This window comes from Podarcis bocagei, assembly GCF_964188305.1.
Source record: "Podarcis bocagei genome assembly, chromosome: 10".
NCBI classification, from domain to species: Eukaryota; Metazoa; Chordata; class Lepidosauria; order Squamata; family Lacertidae; genus Podarcis; species Podarcis bocagei.
Genome location: NC_138135.1, coordinates 4,748,960 through 4,765,908, shown reverse-complemented (window position 1 = coordinate 4,765,908; position 16,949 = coordinate 4,748,960). Strand labels below are relative to the sequence as shown.

At 47.6% G+C, this 16,949-nt stretch overlaps 1 protein-coding gene across 1 annotated transcript; it reads right to left on the bottom strand.

Moving 5' to 3' along the window:
* Window positions 1–6,372: 6,372 nt before the first annotated feature.
* LOC308595809 (guanylyl cyclase-activating protein 1-like) lies at window positions 6,373–16,583 on the bottom strand. Its single transcript, XM_081210539.1, has 4 exons — window positions 16,345–16,583; window positions 13,847–13,996; window positions 11,110–11,200; window positions 6,373–7,489 (listed from the first exon to the last, which is right to left on the bottom strand). Exons 1-4 carry the CDS (start codon window positions 16,540–16,542, stop codon window positions 7,359–7,361), a joined length of 570 nt encoding a protein of 189 aa, XP_081066665.1. The 5' UTR covers window positions 16,543–16,583; the 3' UTR covers window positions 6,373–7,358.
* Between the last annotated feature and the right edge of the window lie 366 nt (window positions 16,584–16,949).

Below are 16,949 nucleotides of genomic sequence, written 5' to 3'. Positions count from 1 at the left end.
AGCTCAGCTACTCAGCAGCCCCTCTGCCTGAGTGATAATCCCTGGCATCCTGATACCTGAGTGCCAGACAGAAATAACAAACCCAGATGAAGACAAAAGGGTGTGATTAACTTGGCTGGAAAACACGGAAAAGTAAATATCTCTTTTGTTTCACTTGATGGGTGTTTGGTGGAGGGCAAGGGGAACCATGGGGCAGGGTCCAGGATGCTCAGATTACTGCCACCAGACCTCCCCTTTCATGATGTAACCGTGAAGTATGAGTGATGTAGTGGGGGGGGGGTGCAACACGGGGATTAGCAGCTAATAAATGTTTGGGTTCTCTTTTGTTCGGGGCTTCCATCTTGTTCCACCTAGTGGCAGGTGGGAGTCCTATCACAACAGTCTTCAATAAAGGCCAAGCCTACTGGCTGCTGTTTTGCTCGGGTATTCCTGGCTGGTGTCCTTGTTTTTTTTGTCCAAGCGAGCCCTCAGATTTCTCTGTTAACATCCTCCTCCACGAATTTCTCCAATCTCAGTTGCGATTGTGGGATGTGATACATAAGTAGTAGTCAAGTACAACATTCTTTGTTTTCCTAGAGTGTAGGAGTGCAAATATCCAGAGTGTGGGGTCAGGTGGGATTACTATGAGGAATTATAAAACATGCATCAAGCCATTGTGTCCACGATGAATGCATTGTGTTGACTGGGTTTGATACATTGACAATAATTTCTGACCAAATCCCACAACCCTCTGCGTCTCTGGCCATTTCCTCTACTGCCCATTTCTCTCTCTTCACAAGTCACGTACACAGCCCAGTTGCTTCGCCAGGCAGGCGTCCTGGGTCATCAAAGATAGTGGGCAAGCTTCTTTGAAGTAGCTTTCTGATATGTTAATCTTAGGATATTAATCTTAGGGCCAGAAAACAGATCTCACATGAAGGTGATAGTGATCGCTCTCCTCCTGGCCTTCCTCCTTATCATGTATATTGCTTGTTTATCACCTCCAGGGTTGCCAAATGTCTTCCTTTGTAGTTCTGTTCTTTGTTTATCCCATGCTTAATTAGCATTAGTAGTTTAACTTGTCCCCACGTGGGTTTGTGGAAATTCTCAGAAGAAATCTGATTGGTTCTTTTAAACACTCTGTAAAAAGTTCTTTTGTGAATAAAACGACCTGGGCTGAGGGGTAGAGAGAGAGAGAGATTTATACGCACCCTTCCCAGAGTCTTGCTGGTTCAAGCCTCTGTGTGTATTCTTATTAATCAGAGTTCAATCCTTCCTTTACTTTCTGAACGCCACACTAGAGAGGACATGCAAAGGGATGTTTGGTCCAGCCAGTTGAAAACTTCCTGTTTCCTTCTGGCTGGGGCATACTTCTTTTTGCATGTGACTAGAGATGGGTGTGACCTTACCTGTCCAGGTAACAAAAGGGCAAGTCAAGCAGCACACCTCTTCTCTCTTTGACGTCCTCCGTCATTGGAGCAGCTTTTTAGCCAGAAATGCTCTGTTGGCTTCCAGCCAACAGAGGACACTGAGATTATCCCCATATGGGATAGACCCACACATATATATTTTGTAAGTAAGTCTGCCTTCAGGGATCCAACTGTGAACTGAATGTGAGTAAACTATTTTTATATACCTTACACAAGATTGTGGTGTGTTTATTCTTTTAAGAGGGGACTTGTTGTTGTTTAGTCGTTTAGTCGTGTCCGACTCTTCGTGACCCCCTGGACCAGAGCACGCCAGGCCCTCCTGTCTTCCACTGCCTCCCACAGTTTGGTCAAACTCATGCTGGTAGCTTCGAGAACACTGTCCAACCACCTTGTCCTGTCGTTCCCTTCTCCTTGTGCCCTCCATCTTTCCCAACATCAGGGTCTTTTCCAGGGAATTTTCTCTTCTTATGAGGTGGCCAAAGTATTGGAGCCTCAGCTTCACAATCTGTCCTTCCAGTGAGGACTCAGGGCTGATTTCCTTCAGAATGGAGAGGTTTGATCTTCTTGCAGTCCATGGGACTCTCAAGAGTCTCCTCCAGCACCAGAATTCAAAAGCATCCATTCTTTGGCGATCAGCCTTCTTTATGGTCCAGCTCTCGCTTCCATACATCACTACGAGGAAAACCATAGCTTTTACTATACGGACCTTTGTTGGCAAGGTGATGTCTTAAGATGCTGTCTAGGTTTGCCATCGCCTTTCTCCCAAGGAGCAGGCGTCTTTGAATTTCGTGGCTGCTGTCACCATCTGCAGTGATCATGGAGCCCAAGAAAGTAAAATCTCTCACTGCCTCCATTTCCTCCCCTTCTATTTGCCAGGAGGTGATGGGACCAGTGGCCATGATCTTCGTTTTTTTTTGAGGGGACTTACCAGGAATCTAATATTGAGAGGCTTACACAAGCCTGCAACCAGCTACCTGCTGTGCGTTTGAAAGGAGAATGTAAAACTCTGCTAAATTATAGAACTTGCTAGCACAAGTTAGAAAGGATATTAATAAACAATACATCCTCTCCTGCCTCCCTGAACATTCCCACCGCAATGTCTGCAACCTTTTAGTTTAGAGAAAAGGCGAGGGAGAGTCAACATGATAAACATTTATAAAGTAATGCATGGAGAAAGTGGCTGGATTCCAGAAAGGCTTTGCTTCCTCTAGCACTCGTTAGCATTAAATTACGCTAAATTTTGGAAGACTCAGGAAAAGGAAGCCCATCTCCACGCAGCACATACTTAAACGATGGAAGTCACAGGTGGCAGTGAGAGTGTCCCCGACTTGAGGGCTTTGAAATAATATGCAAATTCATAGATTGATGTAATGGCATTGCGATGTGAGGTTTGGGTATGCTGACCCTGTATCTTTTACCAGTGGAAAATCACTGGGATGCTTTGCTAGAGCACTAACATTCCTTTGCCAAGTGGCATCCGGGGCAAAGGTTTCGTGGGGTGGCAGAGAGAGAGAGAGAGAGAGAGAGAGAGAGAGAGAGAGAGAGGCTCCTGCCTCTGAAAACAGTTGTTTGCCCAGCCTCTTTAGTGCAGGTATAAAGCTAGGAAAACAAAGCAAGGCAATGGGAGACTTGGATCCTCAGATTTCCATCTTGTGGCTTCCCAACATTTAAGAACATAGGAAGAGCCTGTTGGATCCGGCCAATGACCCATCTAGTCCAGTCTCCTGGTCTCACAGTGCCTGACCAGATGCCCCAGTAAGCTGAATTTGAGCACAAGAGCACGCATGTCACCTGGGGTCTCCAGCAACTGGGATTCAGAAGTATTGCTGCCCCAACAGTGGAAACAGCCTAGTCATTGTGTCTAGTTGCCATTGATAGTCCTCTCTGTGAATGTGTCGAATCCTTCTTTAAAGCAGCCTTTTTTGATGGCCTTCATTGCCTCCTGTGGGAGCAAATTCTATAGTTTAACTACACATTCACAACATTCTCTCTTTCCTATCGCATTACTTATTTTATTTTAATTTAAAGCAGCTTGAATAGGAGAGGAAGAAAAATTTTGCCTGGCCCCTTCATGAATATTACAATGAAGGGGGCATGACTTTTAGGGAAGAAATAACTAAATTAATCGTTCTTATTACTTATTACGTAGTACTGAGTTAAAAACAAAAGAGGAATGCAAATGGGTAAAATTGATGGTAATTGCAGCCAGACAGGTTATAGAGAGTAATTGGAAAAATGCAGAAGAGCTAGAGGTGAACCAATGGAGGAAAAAAACTGAATAATAGCTAAATGTGAAGATGCATAGAATGAAAGGGTTTAAGGTCAGTGAGAAAGAGGAGGATTGGTTTGAGAAGATATTGAATTATTTGAGTAGGTTTGAACAATGTGGGGCAATTAAAATGTTAAAAGTTAAATAAACCTTGTGGAAGGAGGAGTGTTAAGGTATATAGAAGAGCACATATGGTTGATTTGAATGTTATTATTGAATATTATTGAATATGTATATCATTGAATATTGTATACCCAATGTATCGGCCGCCTGGGGGGGTTTCACTGTTTGTGTTTTGGTGGTTGGTAAAACACACACACACACACACTTTAGGGAGCAGCCTGAGGAACACCAGCAGATCTGATGGAGAGGTCCTCCTAGATGTTCTCCAGCTTCGTGGCATCATTCTGCTCCCTGGAGAATCCCGTTCCTCCTCCAAGCCTCTCAGAACATTCTGCAGCTGGAATCCAAAGCAGTTTCACATCCAGGCGGCTTAGTAGGCCAAGTCCGCCCGTCTGACTAGCTGCCTAGGCATCACACCCACTGCATTCTGTTAAAATGAACCCTTTGCTCTTCCACATTAAGCTCTGGGAAAGCTGAATGTGAGAATTTGCAGCAGCCAGTTGTGCACAGCACTGCTTGCCCAGCACCTGTGCAGTCATGAACCTCCTGCCCAAGCTTTGCAACATGGACATTTGGACACAAATGGAATCCTTAATATTGTTATGAGTTTGGGGTTTTTTTGGGGGGGGGGTGTCAGCCTGGATGATGCCCTAAGTCCATTCAAATTCTTGGGATCCTCTATCTGTAGGGGTATCTGAAGTTGCTCTGGCCAGGGGTCAGTAAGGTTTTACCTGCCTGGTCCAGTCAAGTCCCGTGGTGATCTCTCCGTGGGCTGGATCGTGCGTGCGATTTCCGGCGTCTGGGCATGCACAGGGGAAGCGAGTCCCCGTGCCACGCCATGCCGGTTTAGCGCAGTGCGTAGAGACTCGCTGAGCGGGCAGCTCGGTTCAGGAGAGGCTTGTGGGCTGGTTAAACCGCCCCATGGGCAACAGGTTGCTGACCCCTGCTCTGGGCCATAGGACAAATGGGTGGGCCTTTTCCCACTTTACCTAGCTGCGAGGTAGAAGAACAATAGCCAGTGAGAGGAAGTTGAGAGCAGACTGGAAGCTGGAGACACAGAGACCTTCTTACTCTCTGCTGGATCCAAGGCAGCTACTAATGGTGAAGGAAGATCAGGAGAGGGGATTTAATGCTGTGAGCCCCTCCATCTTATTTGCAGACTGCATATACTTATAAATCAAACCATACAGCCTAAGGACACCACAGTCTCCACTGACCTCCTTACCTAGGAAACCAAACCTGGGTAAGTGCCTGGAACCCCTGGGGTCTCTCCCTGCTCAGAGATTGGGGTGGCACATAACAATATTTATCCAAGGCCTGCCAGACCAAAGACAGCCAGCTGAATCAAGGGTTGGCATTGCAGGTTGCCAACGACACAGGGAAGTATGGGGAGAAGTCTGGCGAACACTGCTTTGATGCTATGTTTGCCATTGATCTTAAGGTAAAGGTAAAGCGACCCCTGACCATTAGGTCCAGTCGTGGCCGACTCTGGGGTTGCGGCGCTCATCTCGCTTTATTGGCCGAGGGAGCCGGCGTACAGGTCATGTGGCCAGCATGACTAAGCCACTTCTGGCGAACCAGAGCAGCGCATGGAAACACCGTTTACCTTCCTGCCGGACCTATTTATCTCATTATTACTTGCACTTTGACGTGCTTTCGAACTACTAGGTTGTGACGCGGGTGGCGCTGTGGGTTAAACCACAGAGCCTAGGGCTTGCCGATCAGCAGGTTGGCCGTTCAAATCCCCGCGACGGGGTGAGCTCCCATTGCTCGGTCCCTGCTCCTGCCGTCAATCTTAGATCTCCTCTAAAGGATTCGGCTGGGGAAAGAGAGCCGGTCTTTCCTCTCTCCTCCCTCTCCTGCTTCCTAATGTCCCCCAGCAACCTCCGTGTCCCTTGTTGTTTTGCCAACGGTCAGTCGGTTAAGAAGACACCATTCAAACAAGCCATTTGCTGACGGGAATAAAAAACAAGCAACCCTCGGATTTCTCTCCTTTTAATTGCAAACTGTACAAAGAAAGAGCGCCAAATATTGCAAGAGCCTGGCCTCCTATTTACAATGTCCTCCTTCCCCCTTTCCTTGGAAAGGCTTTGGGGAGCACCTTCGGGCTCCAGCGCTGGAGCCAGCCAGCACTCCAAGCTTCTGGCTCAAAAGAAAGGGAACCAAGGAGTCAGTCGGGGCGGCAGCCCCTCACCTTTTGTGGGAAGAATCTCCTGTCCCTCTTGTGGATGCAGGGCTAGGCTGGGGGCCCAATCCAAATCAGCAGCCACTCCCCTGTTGTTGTTTAGTCGTTTAGTTGTGTCCGACTCTTGGTGACCCCTTGGACCAGAGCACGCCAAGCACTCCTGTCTTCCACTGCCTCCCGCAGTTTGGTCAAACTCATGCTGGTAGCTTCGAGAACACTGTCCAACCACCTCGTCCTCTGTTGTCCCCTTCTCCTTGTGCCCTCCATCTTTCCCAACATCAGGGTCTTTTCCTGGGAGTCTTCTCTTCTCATGAGGTGGCCAAAGTATTGGAGCTTCAGCTTCACGATCTGTCCTTCCAGTGAGCACTCAAGGCTGATTTCCTTCAGAATGGAGAGGTTGGATCTTCTTGCAGTCCAGGGGACTCTCAAGAGTCTCCTCCAGCACCAGAATTCAAAAGCATCCATTCTTCGGTGATCAGCCTTCTTTATGGTTCAGCTCTCACTTCCGTACATCACTACTGGGAAAACCATGGCTTTAACTATACGGACCTTTGTTGGCAAGGTGATGTCTCTGCTTTTCAAGATGCTGTCTAGGTTTGTCATTGCTTTTCTCCCACTCCCACTAAGAGGGCCCAATTCATTCTGGACTCCTGGGCATCTCCCAGGCTTGTGCCAGGGGACTCCTGGACTAGGCCCACGGCTCAACTTGGCACCCTGAATGCCCCCCCCCCATATTCACTGCTTGAGGCAGTCTCATCTCCTTTCTGGGGGGCTCATCCTCCTGGAAAGGAGCCCGCAGGCACTGCAAAGGTGATCCTTCACAGCCAGCAGCCAAGGGAGGTGGACATGCACAGACAGGTGTGCTTGTGCTGGCAGAGGTGGCTTCACTCACCGTGCATCAAGAACCCCATCGTGACCTGCCCCAGCAACTAACCTTCTAACTGTGAGAGTCTTGAGAAAAGGAGAAGCGTGGCTGCCTAGAAACCTCACAGCGGAGTCTCCTACTTCTTCCCTGAAGATATCTAAAAGCTACTCTTCCACACACGGGATACCCTAGTAGTGCATACAGAGTGTGCTGCATTCGTAAAACTAGGAGGTCCCACGCCCAGCCTGCAGTTCTGAGAACAGATTGGCTTAACCCCCCACTTCTAGGCAGTTGGGAGAGCAGATGAATGGGGAGAAAATGGCCTGTGGACGACTTATCCATTCAGGTCATGCTCTTTTGCTTGTTCTGCAAATGCACCTTGCTCCCATTCCACCAAACGCATCTGCCCTCCAGGATTCCTCCTCCTCCTCCTCCTCCTCCAGGTATTCTCTGCTGCTTCCAACACCTGAGGAAGCTCACTTCCCCCCCTGCATCCCTGCCCAGCCGCTAGACGCTGTTTCGCCGCCGGCTGTTGATCATGGACACAATATGATCCAAGTCCAGACTCTTCATCATCACCTCCATGAACTCCTCGTCTTTCCTCGCGCCTTCGATGAACTCCTCCAGAGATAGCTCACCTGAGGGGCAGAGAAACAGGAGACAATGAGAGAAGGAGAAAACGGGCTTCCCCCTCCAGTCCATTTTCATTTTTTCTGGGAGGAGAGATAAAGCTATGGAACTTGCTCCCACAACAGTCAGCGATGTCCACCAATCAACATGGATTTAAAAGAGAATGAGACAAATTCGTGGAGGAGAGGGCTATCGATGACTAGGCTCTGCCTCTAAAATGCTTCTGAATACAGTGGTACCTTGGTTCTCAAACACCTTGGTACTCAAACGCCAAAAACCTGGAAGTAAGTGTTCCAGTTTTCAAATGTTTTTCGGAAGCCGAGCGTCCGATGCGGCTGTCGCCTATTGTTTCCGGGGTGCCTGCACCAATCAGAAGCTGCGCCTTGGTTTTCAAACATTTTGGAAGTCAAACAGACTTCTGGAATGGATTAAGTTTGACGCTTTTGTTTTTGCTATTTAATTTGCGTTTTTGTTTTTGAGGTTTCTCGATTAATTTGTTTTTGTTTTTGTGACTGTGTGAAACCCAGTTCAGCTACTGATTGATTGATTGTGTGACTGCAGAAATGGATAAAAGCCCTCCATCCAAACAATGACTATCATCAGTGCAGGCAAGAAAAAAATAATAATTTTTTATCATCTGCAATACTGTCTTATTTATTTTATAGTACAATACATTGAGCAGTTCAAAAGCATGTCAAAGTGCAAGTAGAGAAATAGGTACCACTCCGGCGGGAAGGTAAACGGCGTTTCAGTGCGCTGCTCTGGTTCGCCAGAAGCGGCTTAGTCATGCTGGCCACATGACCCAGAAGCTGTACTCCGGCTCCCTCGGCCAATAAAACAAGATGAGCGCCGCAACCCCAGAGTCTGTCACGACTGGACCTAATGGTCAGGGGTCCCTTTACCCTTTACAATCCATTGATTATTGCTTTCATTTTATGGATCAGTGGTCTCATAATTGTTAGACAGTAAAATTCATGTTAAATTCATGTTTTAGGGGCTGTTTTTAGAAGTCTGGAATGGATTAATCCGTTTTGCATTACTTTCTATGGGAAAGCGCGCCTTGGTTTTGGAATGCTTTGGTTTTGGAACGGACTTCCAATTTTGAGAACCAAGGGACCACTGCACCAGTTGCTGGAAATCCCAGGAAGGGGGAGGGCTCCTGTGCTCCAATCCTGCCTGCTGGTTCCCCACTTAGGCACCTTGGCCACTGGGAGAACAGGATGCTGGAGTAAGTGGGCCATTGGCCTGATCCATTAGGCTCTTCCTATGTTTTCAAGTATCTGGGACCTTCTACACGCAAAGCGAGTGCTCTACTCGCTGAGCCACAGCCCTTCCAGATCTGGTTGCAGCAAACTCAGGAAAGTAACTACCGTATTTTTCGCTCTATAGGACGCACTTTTTCCCCTCCAAAAATGAAGGGGAAATGTGTGTGCGTCCTATGGGGCGAATGCAGGCTTTCGTTGAAGCCTGGAGAGCGAGAGGGGTCGGTGCACACCGACCCCTCTCACTCTCCAGGCTTCAGGAAGCTCTGCGCAACCCTCAGGAGACCGGCTCCGAGGGTTGCGCAGAGCTGTCTGCAGTCCCGGGATCAGTGCAGCTCTGCGCGGCCACCGGGAGCCGGGTGCGAAGTCCCGCCCCGTTCCTGATGGCCGCGCAGAGCTGCCTGCAGTCCCGGGATCAGCGCAGCTCTGCGCAGCCACCGGGAGCCGGGTGCGAAGTCCCGCCCCGTTCCCGATGGCCGCACAGAGCTGCCTGCAGTCCCGGGATCAGCGCACTTCTCCCCATAGCCAGCCCCACAAGCTCGGGGGACAGCGGGGAGGCAGAGCGCGCCTTCCCGCTGTTCCCCGACCTGGTTCTTCCAGCCCCGCACCTGGGGGGGAAATAATTTTTTTTCCTTTATTTCCCCCCCAAAAAACTAGGTGCGTCCTATGGGCCGGAGCGTCCTATGGGGCGCAAAATACGGTATGCGTCATTCTTCCTTGCAACTCTACTCTGCAGAGCTCTGGATCAGGGAAGGCTATCTTTGTTTTGCTGCATGACCTTTTCAGGGATGCTCCTGCGAGCTCCGGATTTGCAAGGCTGTTGGAGCAGCCTTCTTGCAAAGTCTTCACTTTGGCCTAGCAAGCTACGCTTTGAGTCAGCTCCCCTGAACTCCCAGCCAGGAGTTGTTTAGGTGGTACTGCCTTGTCACTCTGTCCTGTCAACTGAACTTTAGCCAGAACTCAACCGAGAAAACGTGGGTTACTGGTTAAAATACGGTTCAGTATTTTCAAAACCCAGTAGAGCAAGAAACTAGTTCACTGTGATCTGAGCCTCACAGCAAAACAAAAACCTAGAGAAGATGAATTCCCCAACCTGGTGCCCTCAATATGTTTTGGACTAATTTAGTGGTTTCCAAACTGGATAGTACAGTCCCCTGGGAGGCAGTGGGTGCTGCACTTGTAAATGACTATCAGACTTTGAACAGCTGGTATCTCTAGCTCAAGTTCATCAATTCTGTTGAAAATTAAACTAAATAGTTTTTATTGGATTTTGAGTAAATGTACAATTAATTGTTACAGTTTTGCATTTTATTGCGTTATTTACTTTCCACGGTGGGTTGTGCAAACCTCTATTCTGAATAATGTTTTTTTTAATAGGGTAAGAGGCATTGGGGATGAGTTTATTAAACCTTCCACTAACCCTGATTGGCATGACCTACGGTCTGGGATTATGTGGGTTGCAGGACACCAGCTGATTTAGATTCTTATCCTCTAACAAGTGCATGTAACAAAACCTTTAAAAAAAAGAAAAAAGAAGAAGTACTGAGCAGAGAAGTTGTGATTCCTGCACTTCAGGGGGTTGGACTAGATGACTCTCGGTGCCTCTTCCACGACTCTATGAAAACAGACTCTTCCTCCTTTTCTTCCTGCCTCTTGTCCTCAGTGCTAATCCCTCTTCCAAAAAGAGTTTTCCTCTCCACAGAGACATTGGATTCTTATCTCATTATACATGACTAAGCCATTTCTCACCTTCTCACCCCTTGCCTTTTCCTGTAAGACCTATTACAGTCGTTAAGAGTCGTCAACAGGCTCATCTCAGCTATCTGCCAATCTCCCATTCCCACCACCCTTCTGAGTAATACCCCTCCCCACCTTCTCACTATATAGAAGGATCTGGCAACTTCTGTTTCAGTGTATCTGAAGAAGTGTGCATGCACACGAAAGCTCATACCAAGAACTAACTTAGTTGGTCTTTAAGGTGCTACTGGAAGGAATTTTTTTATTTTGACTATGGCAGACCAACACGGCTACCTATCTGTAACTTCTCCACAGAGTCCCAGATGTTCGCAGGGCCCAGTTATGGGCATTTGTGTATAATGTGTAGTTCGCCCATCGCTGCCAGCTGGGTGTGGGATAGGTGAGAGGGTTGCCTTCTATTCTGAGGCCCATGTGGTGAAGGGAGGAGGGCCCTGTTCAGGGTTGGGGAGGGTGTCTGTGTAATGGGTTCAAGCTCTGCTCTTTTTGGCCCAGAGTTTGGAACCTGCAGAGTTCTAGGCAGCAAAGTTTGCAACGGACTGCGGAACCAGGGTGGGCCTGGGGAAGGGCTTCAGAGCCAGCGGAGAGGGTCTCGGGGGAGGGGGTCTCACCGTCGCCGTTGACATCAATCCTGTTGAAGACACGGTTGGTGAATTCCTCTGCGCTCGTCTCGTGGTCGCAGCCATTGATGGCACGGATTGCCTGAAACGGAAGAGTTTGGCGCTTATTTGGTTCAGTTCATAAACCACCGCTGCATAAATATCATTGTTTACAATTGCTCTTTAATATCAGCAATTGCAACAGCTAATGTACAGAAACCCAGAATGAGTTGAGAATGTCCCCTGCCCCAGCAAAATGTCTCGTTAGTTAATTGCAACAGCAGCTGCAAACCTTGAGTTGCTCTGCTGCGTGTTTTAGGAACAATGCTATTTTGTGGGTTTTATATATTGCCGTAGTTTTGTTTTGCCTTCTTGGAATCCTCCCTGTGTCTTGTGCAAAGGTTAGAATAAAGGAAAAGGTAAAGGAACCCCTGACCATTAGGTCCAGTCGTGACCGACTCTGGGGTTGTGGCGCTCATCTCGCTTTATTGGCCGAGGGAGCCGGCATACAGCTTCCGGGTCATGTGGCCAGCATGACTAAGCCGCTTCTGGCGAACCAGAGCAGCGCACGGAAACGCCGTTTACCTTCCCGCCGGAGCGGTACCTATTTATCTACTTGCACTCTGACGTGCTTTCAAACTGCTAGGTTGGCAGGAGCAGGGACCGAGCAACGGGAGCTCATCCCATTGCGGGGATTCGAACTGCCGACCTTCTGATCGACAAGTCCTAGGCTCAGTGGTTTAACCCACAGTGCCACCCACATCCCTAAGGTTAGGATAGAAATCATCTAAATAAAACCATGGCTGTCACCTTCGCTCATTACACCAGAACTTGTGGGCATTCAACGGAGCTGAAGGTTGGAAAATTCAGGACTGATAGAAAATTCATGCCATGCATAGTTAAACTATGGAACTCGCTGCCTCAGGAGACCCTGATGGCCACCAACTTGGATGAACGGGGAAGGGTTTGGCCAGAGCAAGGCACACAGACCCAACATACCTGCCTGAAGGAATCTGCGAGGATGTGGAGAAGCTCAACCCTCGCTTACAAGGTAAAATATACCAGTAAGATATTAACAGGTTGGGGAAGAAAACAAGAGTCAGGAGAGCTTTTAAAGGCCATCCCTCGCAGCTTCTGCTCTGCCAGCAATGTGGGATCAAAAGAAAACATTTGTTTCCAAACTAAGCATAGGTTCCATATGAACCTACCCGGACCCTGATATCATCTTCTGAGGCCCTTTTTCGCGTCACTCCTCCACGAGAAGTCCGGAGGGTGGCAACACGAGAACGGGGCCTTCTCTGCAGTGGCTCCCCATCTCTGGAATGCTCTCCCCAGGGAGGTTTGCCTGGTGCCTTCATTATACACCTTTAGACGCCAGGCAAAAATGTTCCTCTTTAACCAGGCCTTTGGCTGATTGACACCCAACGCCCTTTTAAAATGTGTTGTGGGAAGAACACTTGTAGTTTAATGGTGAATTTTGGATATAATGTAAAAGATTTGGATGATTACAAAAGATGTAGGAGAAAATGATTAAATAACAGGGAGGATGGAAGTTCTCTGGAACCTTGTCTTTATGTTGTGTGTTGTATGTTTGTGATTGCAAAATTTTAACTTGAAAAACAAATAAATAAATTTATTAAAATAAAATGAGTTGTGGGAGGGGGTGCTATTGGGTTGTTCACATTTTGATTATGTATTTTGGGTTTGTTTATTTTATTTTGCGGGTATAGGGCAGTGTGCAAATTTAATAAATAAAAATAGGGGAAAAAATGAAAAATCAGGACATGGCTGTGAAGGGGAATCCTGGGTGGAGTTGGAAAAGGTTTGGAAACTTCCAGGTTAGCACCATCGGCAATGGCGGAATTCCTCTGACCGAGAGGAACCCGCTCCGTGAAAATCGGGTCTTGCCACCGCAGCGAAGGCAGAGACCCTTTAAAAATCTCAGGTGGAGGAAGCCTGGGAAGGTGGGATTCGGCTGACACCAGGAGCGCCTCCCCTACTCGCAGGGAAACCCTTTTTGGGGGATCCGAAGCGACGTGGGGTGAGTGGCGCGGTGTTTTGAATCAACCGCTACTTTTACGGAGTGAAGCCGCACAGCTGTTGCCAGAGAGCACTGACTTTTTCCTTCCACAATGGTTAACCAATGTCTGTTTTTAGCTCTTTTGTGGTCCTTATTGTATAGCTTTGTTTACCTTGCTGTAAACCGCTTTGATATACAGTGGTACCTCAGGTTATATATGCTTCAGGTTACATACGCTTCAGGTTACAGACTCCGCTAACCCAGAAATAGTACCTTGGGTTAAGAACTTTGCTTCAGGATGAGAACAGAAATCATGCTCCGGCGGCATGGCGGTAGGAGGAGGCCCCGTTAGCTAAAGTGGTGCTTCAGGTTAAGAACAGTTTCAGGTTAAGTACGGACCTCCGGGACGAATTAAGTACTTAACCTGAGGTACCACTGTATTTTCTTATGGCACATTTTTATAAATAAATTACAAAATAAGAGCCCTCTCCTGTCGCTGCTCACCAGCTACTACTATGGTTGGGATCAACCGCCTCTCTTTGGGGATGTGAGTTTTTAGCCTTTGAGCATGTGAAGGGGCAATGAGAAGAGTGTGCCTCTGAGACTGTGCAGAGCGGCACCTCCTTAGCTGCTCCCGGGATGAGGAAGTGGCTAACCTGCAGACACATTCTAAACTCTGGCAGAAATCAGCTTTGGCGCCCTTTGCAAGAAAACAGAGTTTCCCATTACCTGGATGATATTGAGCAGCTCACTGCGGTCAATGCAGCCGTTTCCATCTACATCGTAGAGCTTGAAGTACCAGCGCAGCTTCTGCTCCATCTTTCCTCGCAGGATAAGGCTGAGGGCAGCCACGTACTCCATGAAGTCAATATGGCCATCCTGTGGAGGGGGAGCAGGGAAAAAGCAGAGGAAGTATTGAGGGCAGAAATAAGAAAACTAGGGAGGGAGAGAAGAGGCTGGTGCAAATTGTGACCTGGCTGGTTGACGTTGAAGATTGTTCAGATGTCAAGGAGATAAACAACTATCTGACTTTTAGAAGACACCTGAAGGCAGCCCTGTTTCGGGAAGTTTTTAATGTTTAATGTTTTTTTTGTGTTTTTAATATTCTGTTGGGAGTCGCCCAGAGTGGCTGGGGAAACCCAGCCAGATGGGTGGGGTATAAATAACAAATAATAATAATAAATTATTATTATTATTTATTATTAATATACGGGAAAGTGGCAAGCATAGCGTACACCCTACTGAACTCCTTGGAGAAAGGGTGGGATAGAAATGAAGCAAAGGCACTCTTGCTTTTTTAACCACCTGAGTTGGAACATTGGAGAGGTTAGGGTTGCTGCCTTCCCCAGCCACAAGCACACAGAATTGAAGATGCACCTCCGGACTGTGTGCGCATGTGCTCTGGGACGGAGCTGATTCAGGTCTCCTTCAGAGACCCTCTCTTTCCAGTAGCTTCATCTAGTAGCTACTAGATTATGCAGAGATGACAAGACTGACATGGAAAATCAGAAAGATAGCAACTTCATTTGAGATTGGGATACGGTAAATACAGATATTTATAAGAACACTGTAAACACTTGACCTCTTTGGCAGGCTTTAAATAACTCCTGCAATGTTACAAAGATTTTGGAAACGATGGAGAACTGAAGTTTGGATGAACCACAATATGCAGTTGATATAGATATTTAAAGAATCCATGGAGAGGAGGAGGGAATTCCTAAGATTCTGTTATGGAAATGACGGAGGGGGGCACATCTTTAAAGTTGTTACAATGATATATATGCCTGGGTGTATCCTTTTGACTTGACAGCTCAGGGAAGATACCTAGCTTTATAAATTCATATAAAATCAGTAGTTTGACCAATTCCTCCATTTCTCTCTTTCCACTTGGACGCTGGAGATGGTTGCAGCCTGCTATGCCCAGCCCTCGTCTAGGGGACGGCACTCCAGCCTCCTGCTGTCTTCTCATCTCTTGTCTCCCCCACCCCTCCGGTTTAATCCTCTTTGTTCTCGGGTGAACACATCCAGTTCCTTCAGCCTGCCTTTGTAGGACAGCTTTACACAGCTGATGTCGGGTGGGTGGTTCGCATGCAGGGGAGATTTCCAGAAGCCAAAGCAAGCACCTGTGACCTGTGAGCCAAGCTCAGAGAGCTTTAAGCCGTTGCGAGGGGCCAGCAAGAGCTGTAGTCCAAAAGGTCTGGGGGGCACCAGTTGGAGAAGGCTGGGTTAGGCATTACAGATTGTGCTACCCAGAGATCTGGAGTCCTCATTCTCGCACTGTGCATTTTAACCAAATCAGTGGATCCCAGGGGTGTCTTAGAGAGCTGGGCAGGAAAAGACCAGGGTCTTCCTGGCTTGCCTTTTATTCTTCTCTTCCTTTCAGGAAGCTCAAGGAAATTTGCACAAGTCTCCCAATGGATGTCCCATCCAGGCACAGATGAGAGTCTCACCTCCTTGTTACTTTCTCCTAAGGTTCTGATGCTGCCACCTGTTCCTCCCAGACCTAATCTTTCTACAGAGGAGGGATTTGGGGTGGCAACACCCCAAGTTCCTTTCTGCTGCATTTTGCTTTTAAAGCACTTAAAAACAAAGTAAGAAACCAAAGCAGCTAAATTGTGTTCATGAACTTGGTACTAATTTTTGATTGCTCACAGCTGGGTTTTCTTTTTCACCCATAGCGCGGGGTGGAATTTGCAACTTGTGTTACAGGTAACGCACACAAAAATTCAACTGCAGGATCAGCACTTAGAAGATGAGTTATCTATATCTATTTGCAATTGTACCTCTATCTGTTATACTCGCGTAATGAAATATCTATAGCCACATTTCGTTAAAAGTATGAAAAGGTGGTATAGAGCACACACAATAGGAAAAATAAAAAAGCATCTACACCTTATCCCTCATATGATGCTGAACAAATTCACCAACTTTAAAAAATCAGAGACAAAACTGCTCTAGCGAATGCAAGGAAGTATTGGTGATGTTACGGGAGCTAGCCAATCGGCGCCTGCTACATTCTTTTCGCCATTCCGAAAGTTGTTTCCAAAGTATGCTCCTGGGGGGCGGGAGGAAGGAAGAACCGCTTGCACAGTTCTGGGGGCGTCCTTGAGCTGCTTCTGCTCCTCTTAAAATGTCACCGCTACCTCCAGAGTTGCTTTGGTGGCCACCACAGCTGGTTCATTGGCTTTGGAAAACTGGTGCAGCTGAGCCCAGCAGCCTTGGCCTACCTTGTTCATATCGAAGGTGTGGAACATCTGCTCAATGTACTGGTTCGCCTCTGGGTCCAGGCCTCGGAGTCCAAAGAAATGCTTGAATTCATGTTCCGTCAGCTGCCCAGAGGGACACTCTGTCATGAACTTCTTGTACCAGTGGTGAATCTCCAAGGTCTGCAGGTCATCCAGTGTCCTGCTGCCATTGCTTCCCATTCTGTGTGGAGGTGGACCACGGGGAGACCCTCAGCAGCAGCAGCCGCCTTCTGCCACGGGTGGTTGATACAGGACCGGCTCCTGGCTCCCTTCTGTTTTCACAACAGACATCCAAATCATGTTAAGCAGCACTGGGGGAGATCTTCCCAAGCCAATTATAGCCTTCTAATCTGATCTCAGACCCATTTAGAAGCCTTTAAAGCTTCAACGATACAAAGAGGGAATGGAAAGAACGGGGAAGAATAATCCAGGAAAAGGTTGCTATTACGGGAGCTTAATCAGAAAAGGTGAAGGGGTTAATCAGATATTTGTACCAAAAATTGACCAGAGGCTGACCTCTTCTTTCTTTCTTGCATTGCTTCTTTTTACACACCATCTGAATTTTCAGACATTGGAGATCCACCCTT

What these genes read in the sequence shown, in the direction of transcription:
- LOC308595809 (XM_081210539.1), bottom strand. Translation starts at nt 16,542, where the DNA reads ATGGGAAGCAATGGCAGCAGGACACTGGATGACCTGCAGACCTTGGAG. An exon ending in ACACCTTCGATATGAACAAG is followed by an intron (nt 13,997 to 16,344) that starts GTAGGCCAAGGC and finishes CCCCCTCCACAG; the next exon opens with GATGGCCATATTGACTTCAT. An exon ending in AGCTGCTCAATATCATCCAG is followed by an intron (nt 11,201 to 13,846) that starts GTAATGGGAAAC and finishes CTTCCGTTTCAG; the next exon opens with GCAATCCGTGCCATCAATGG.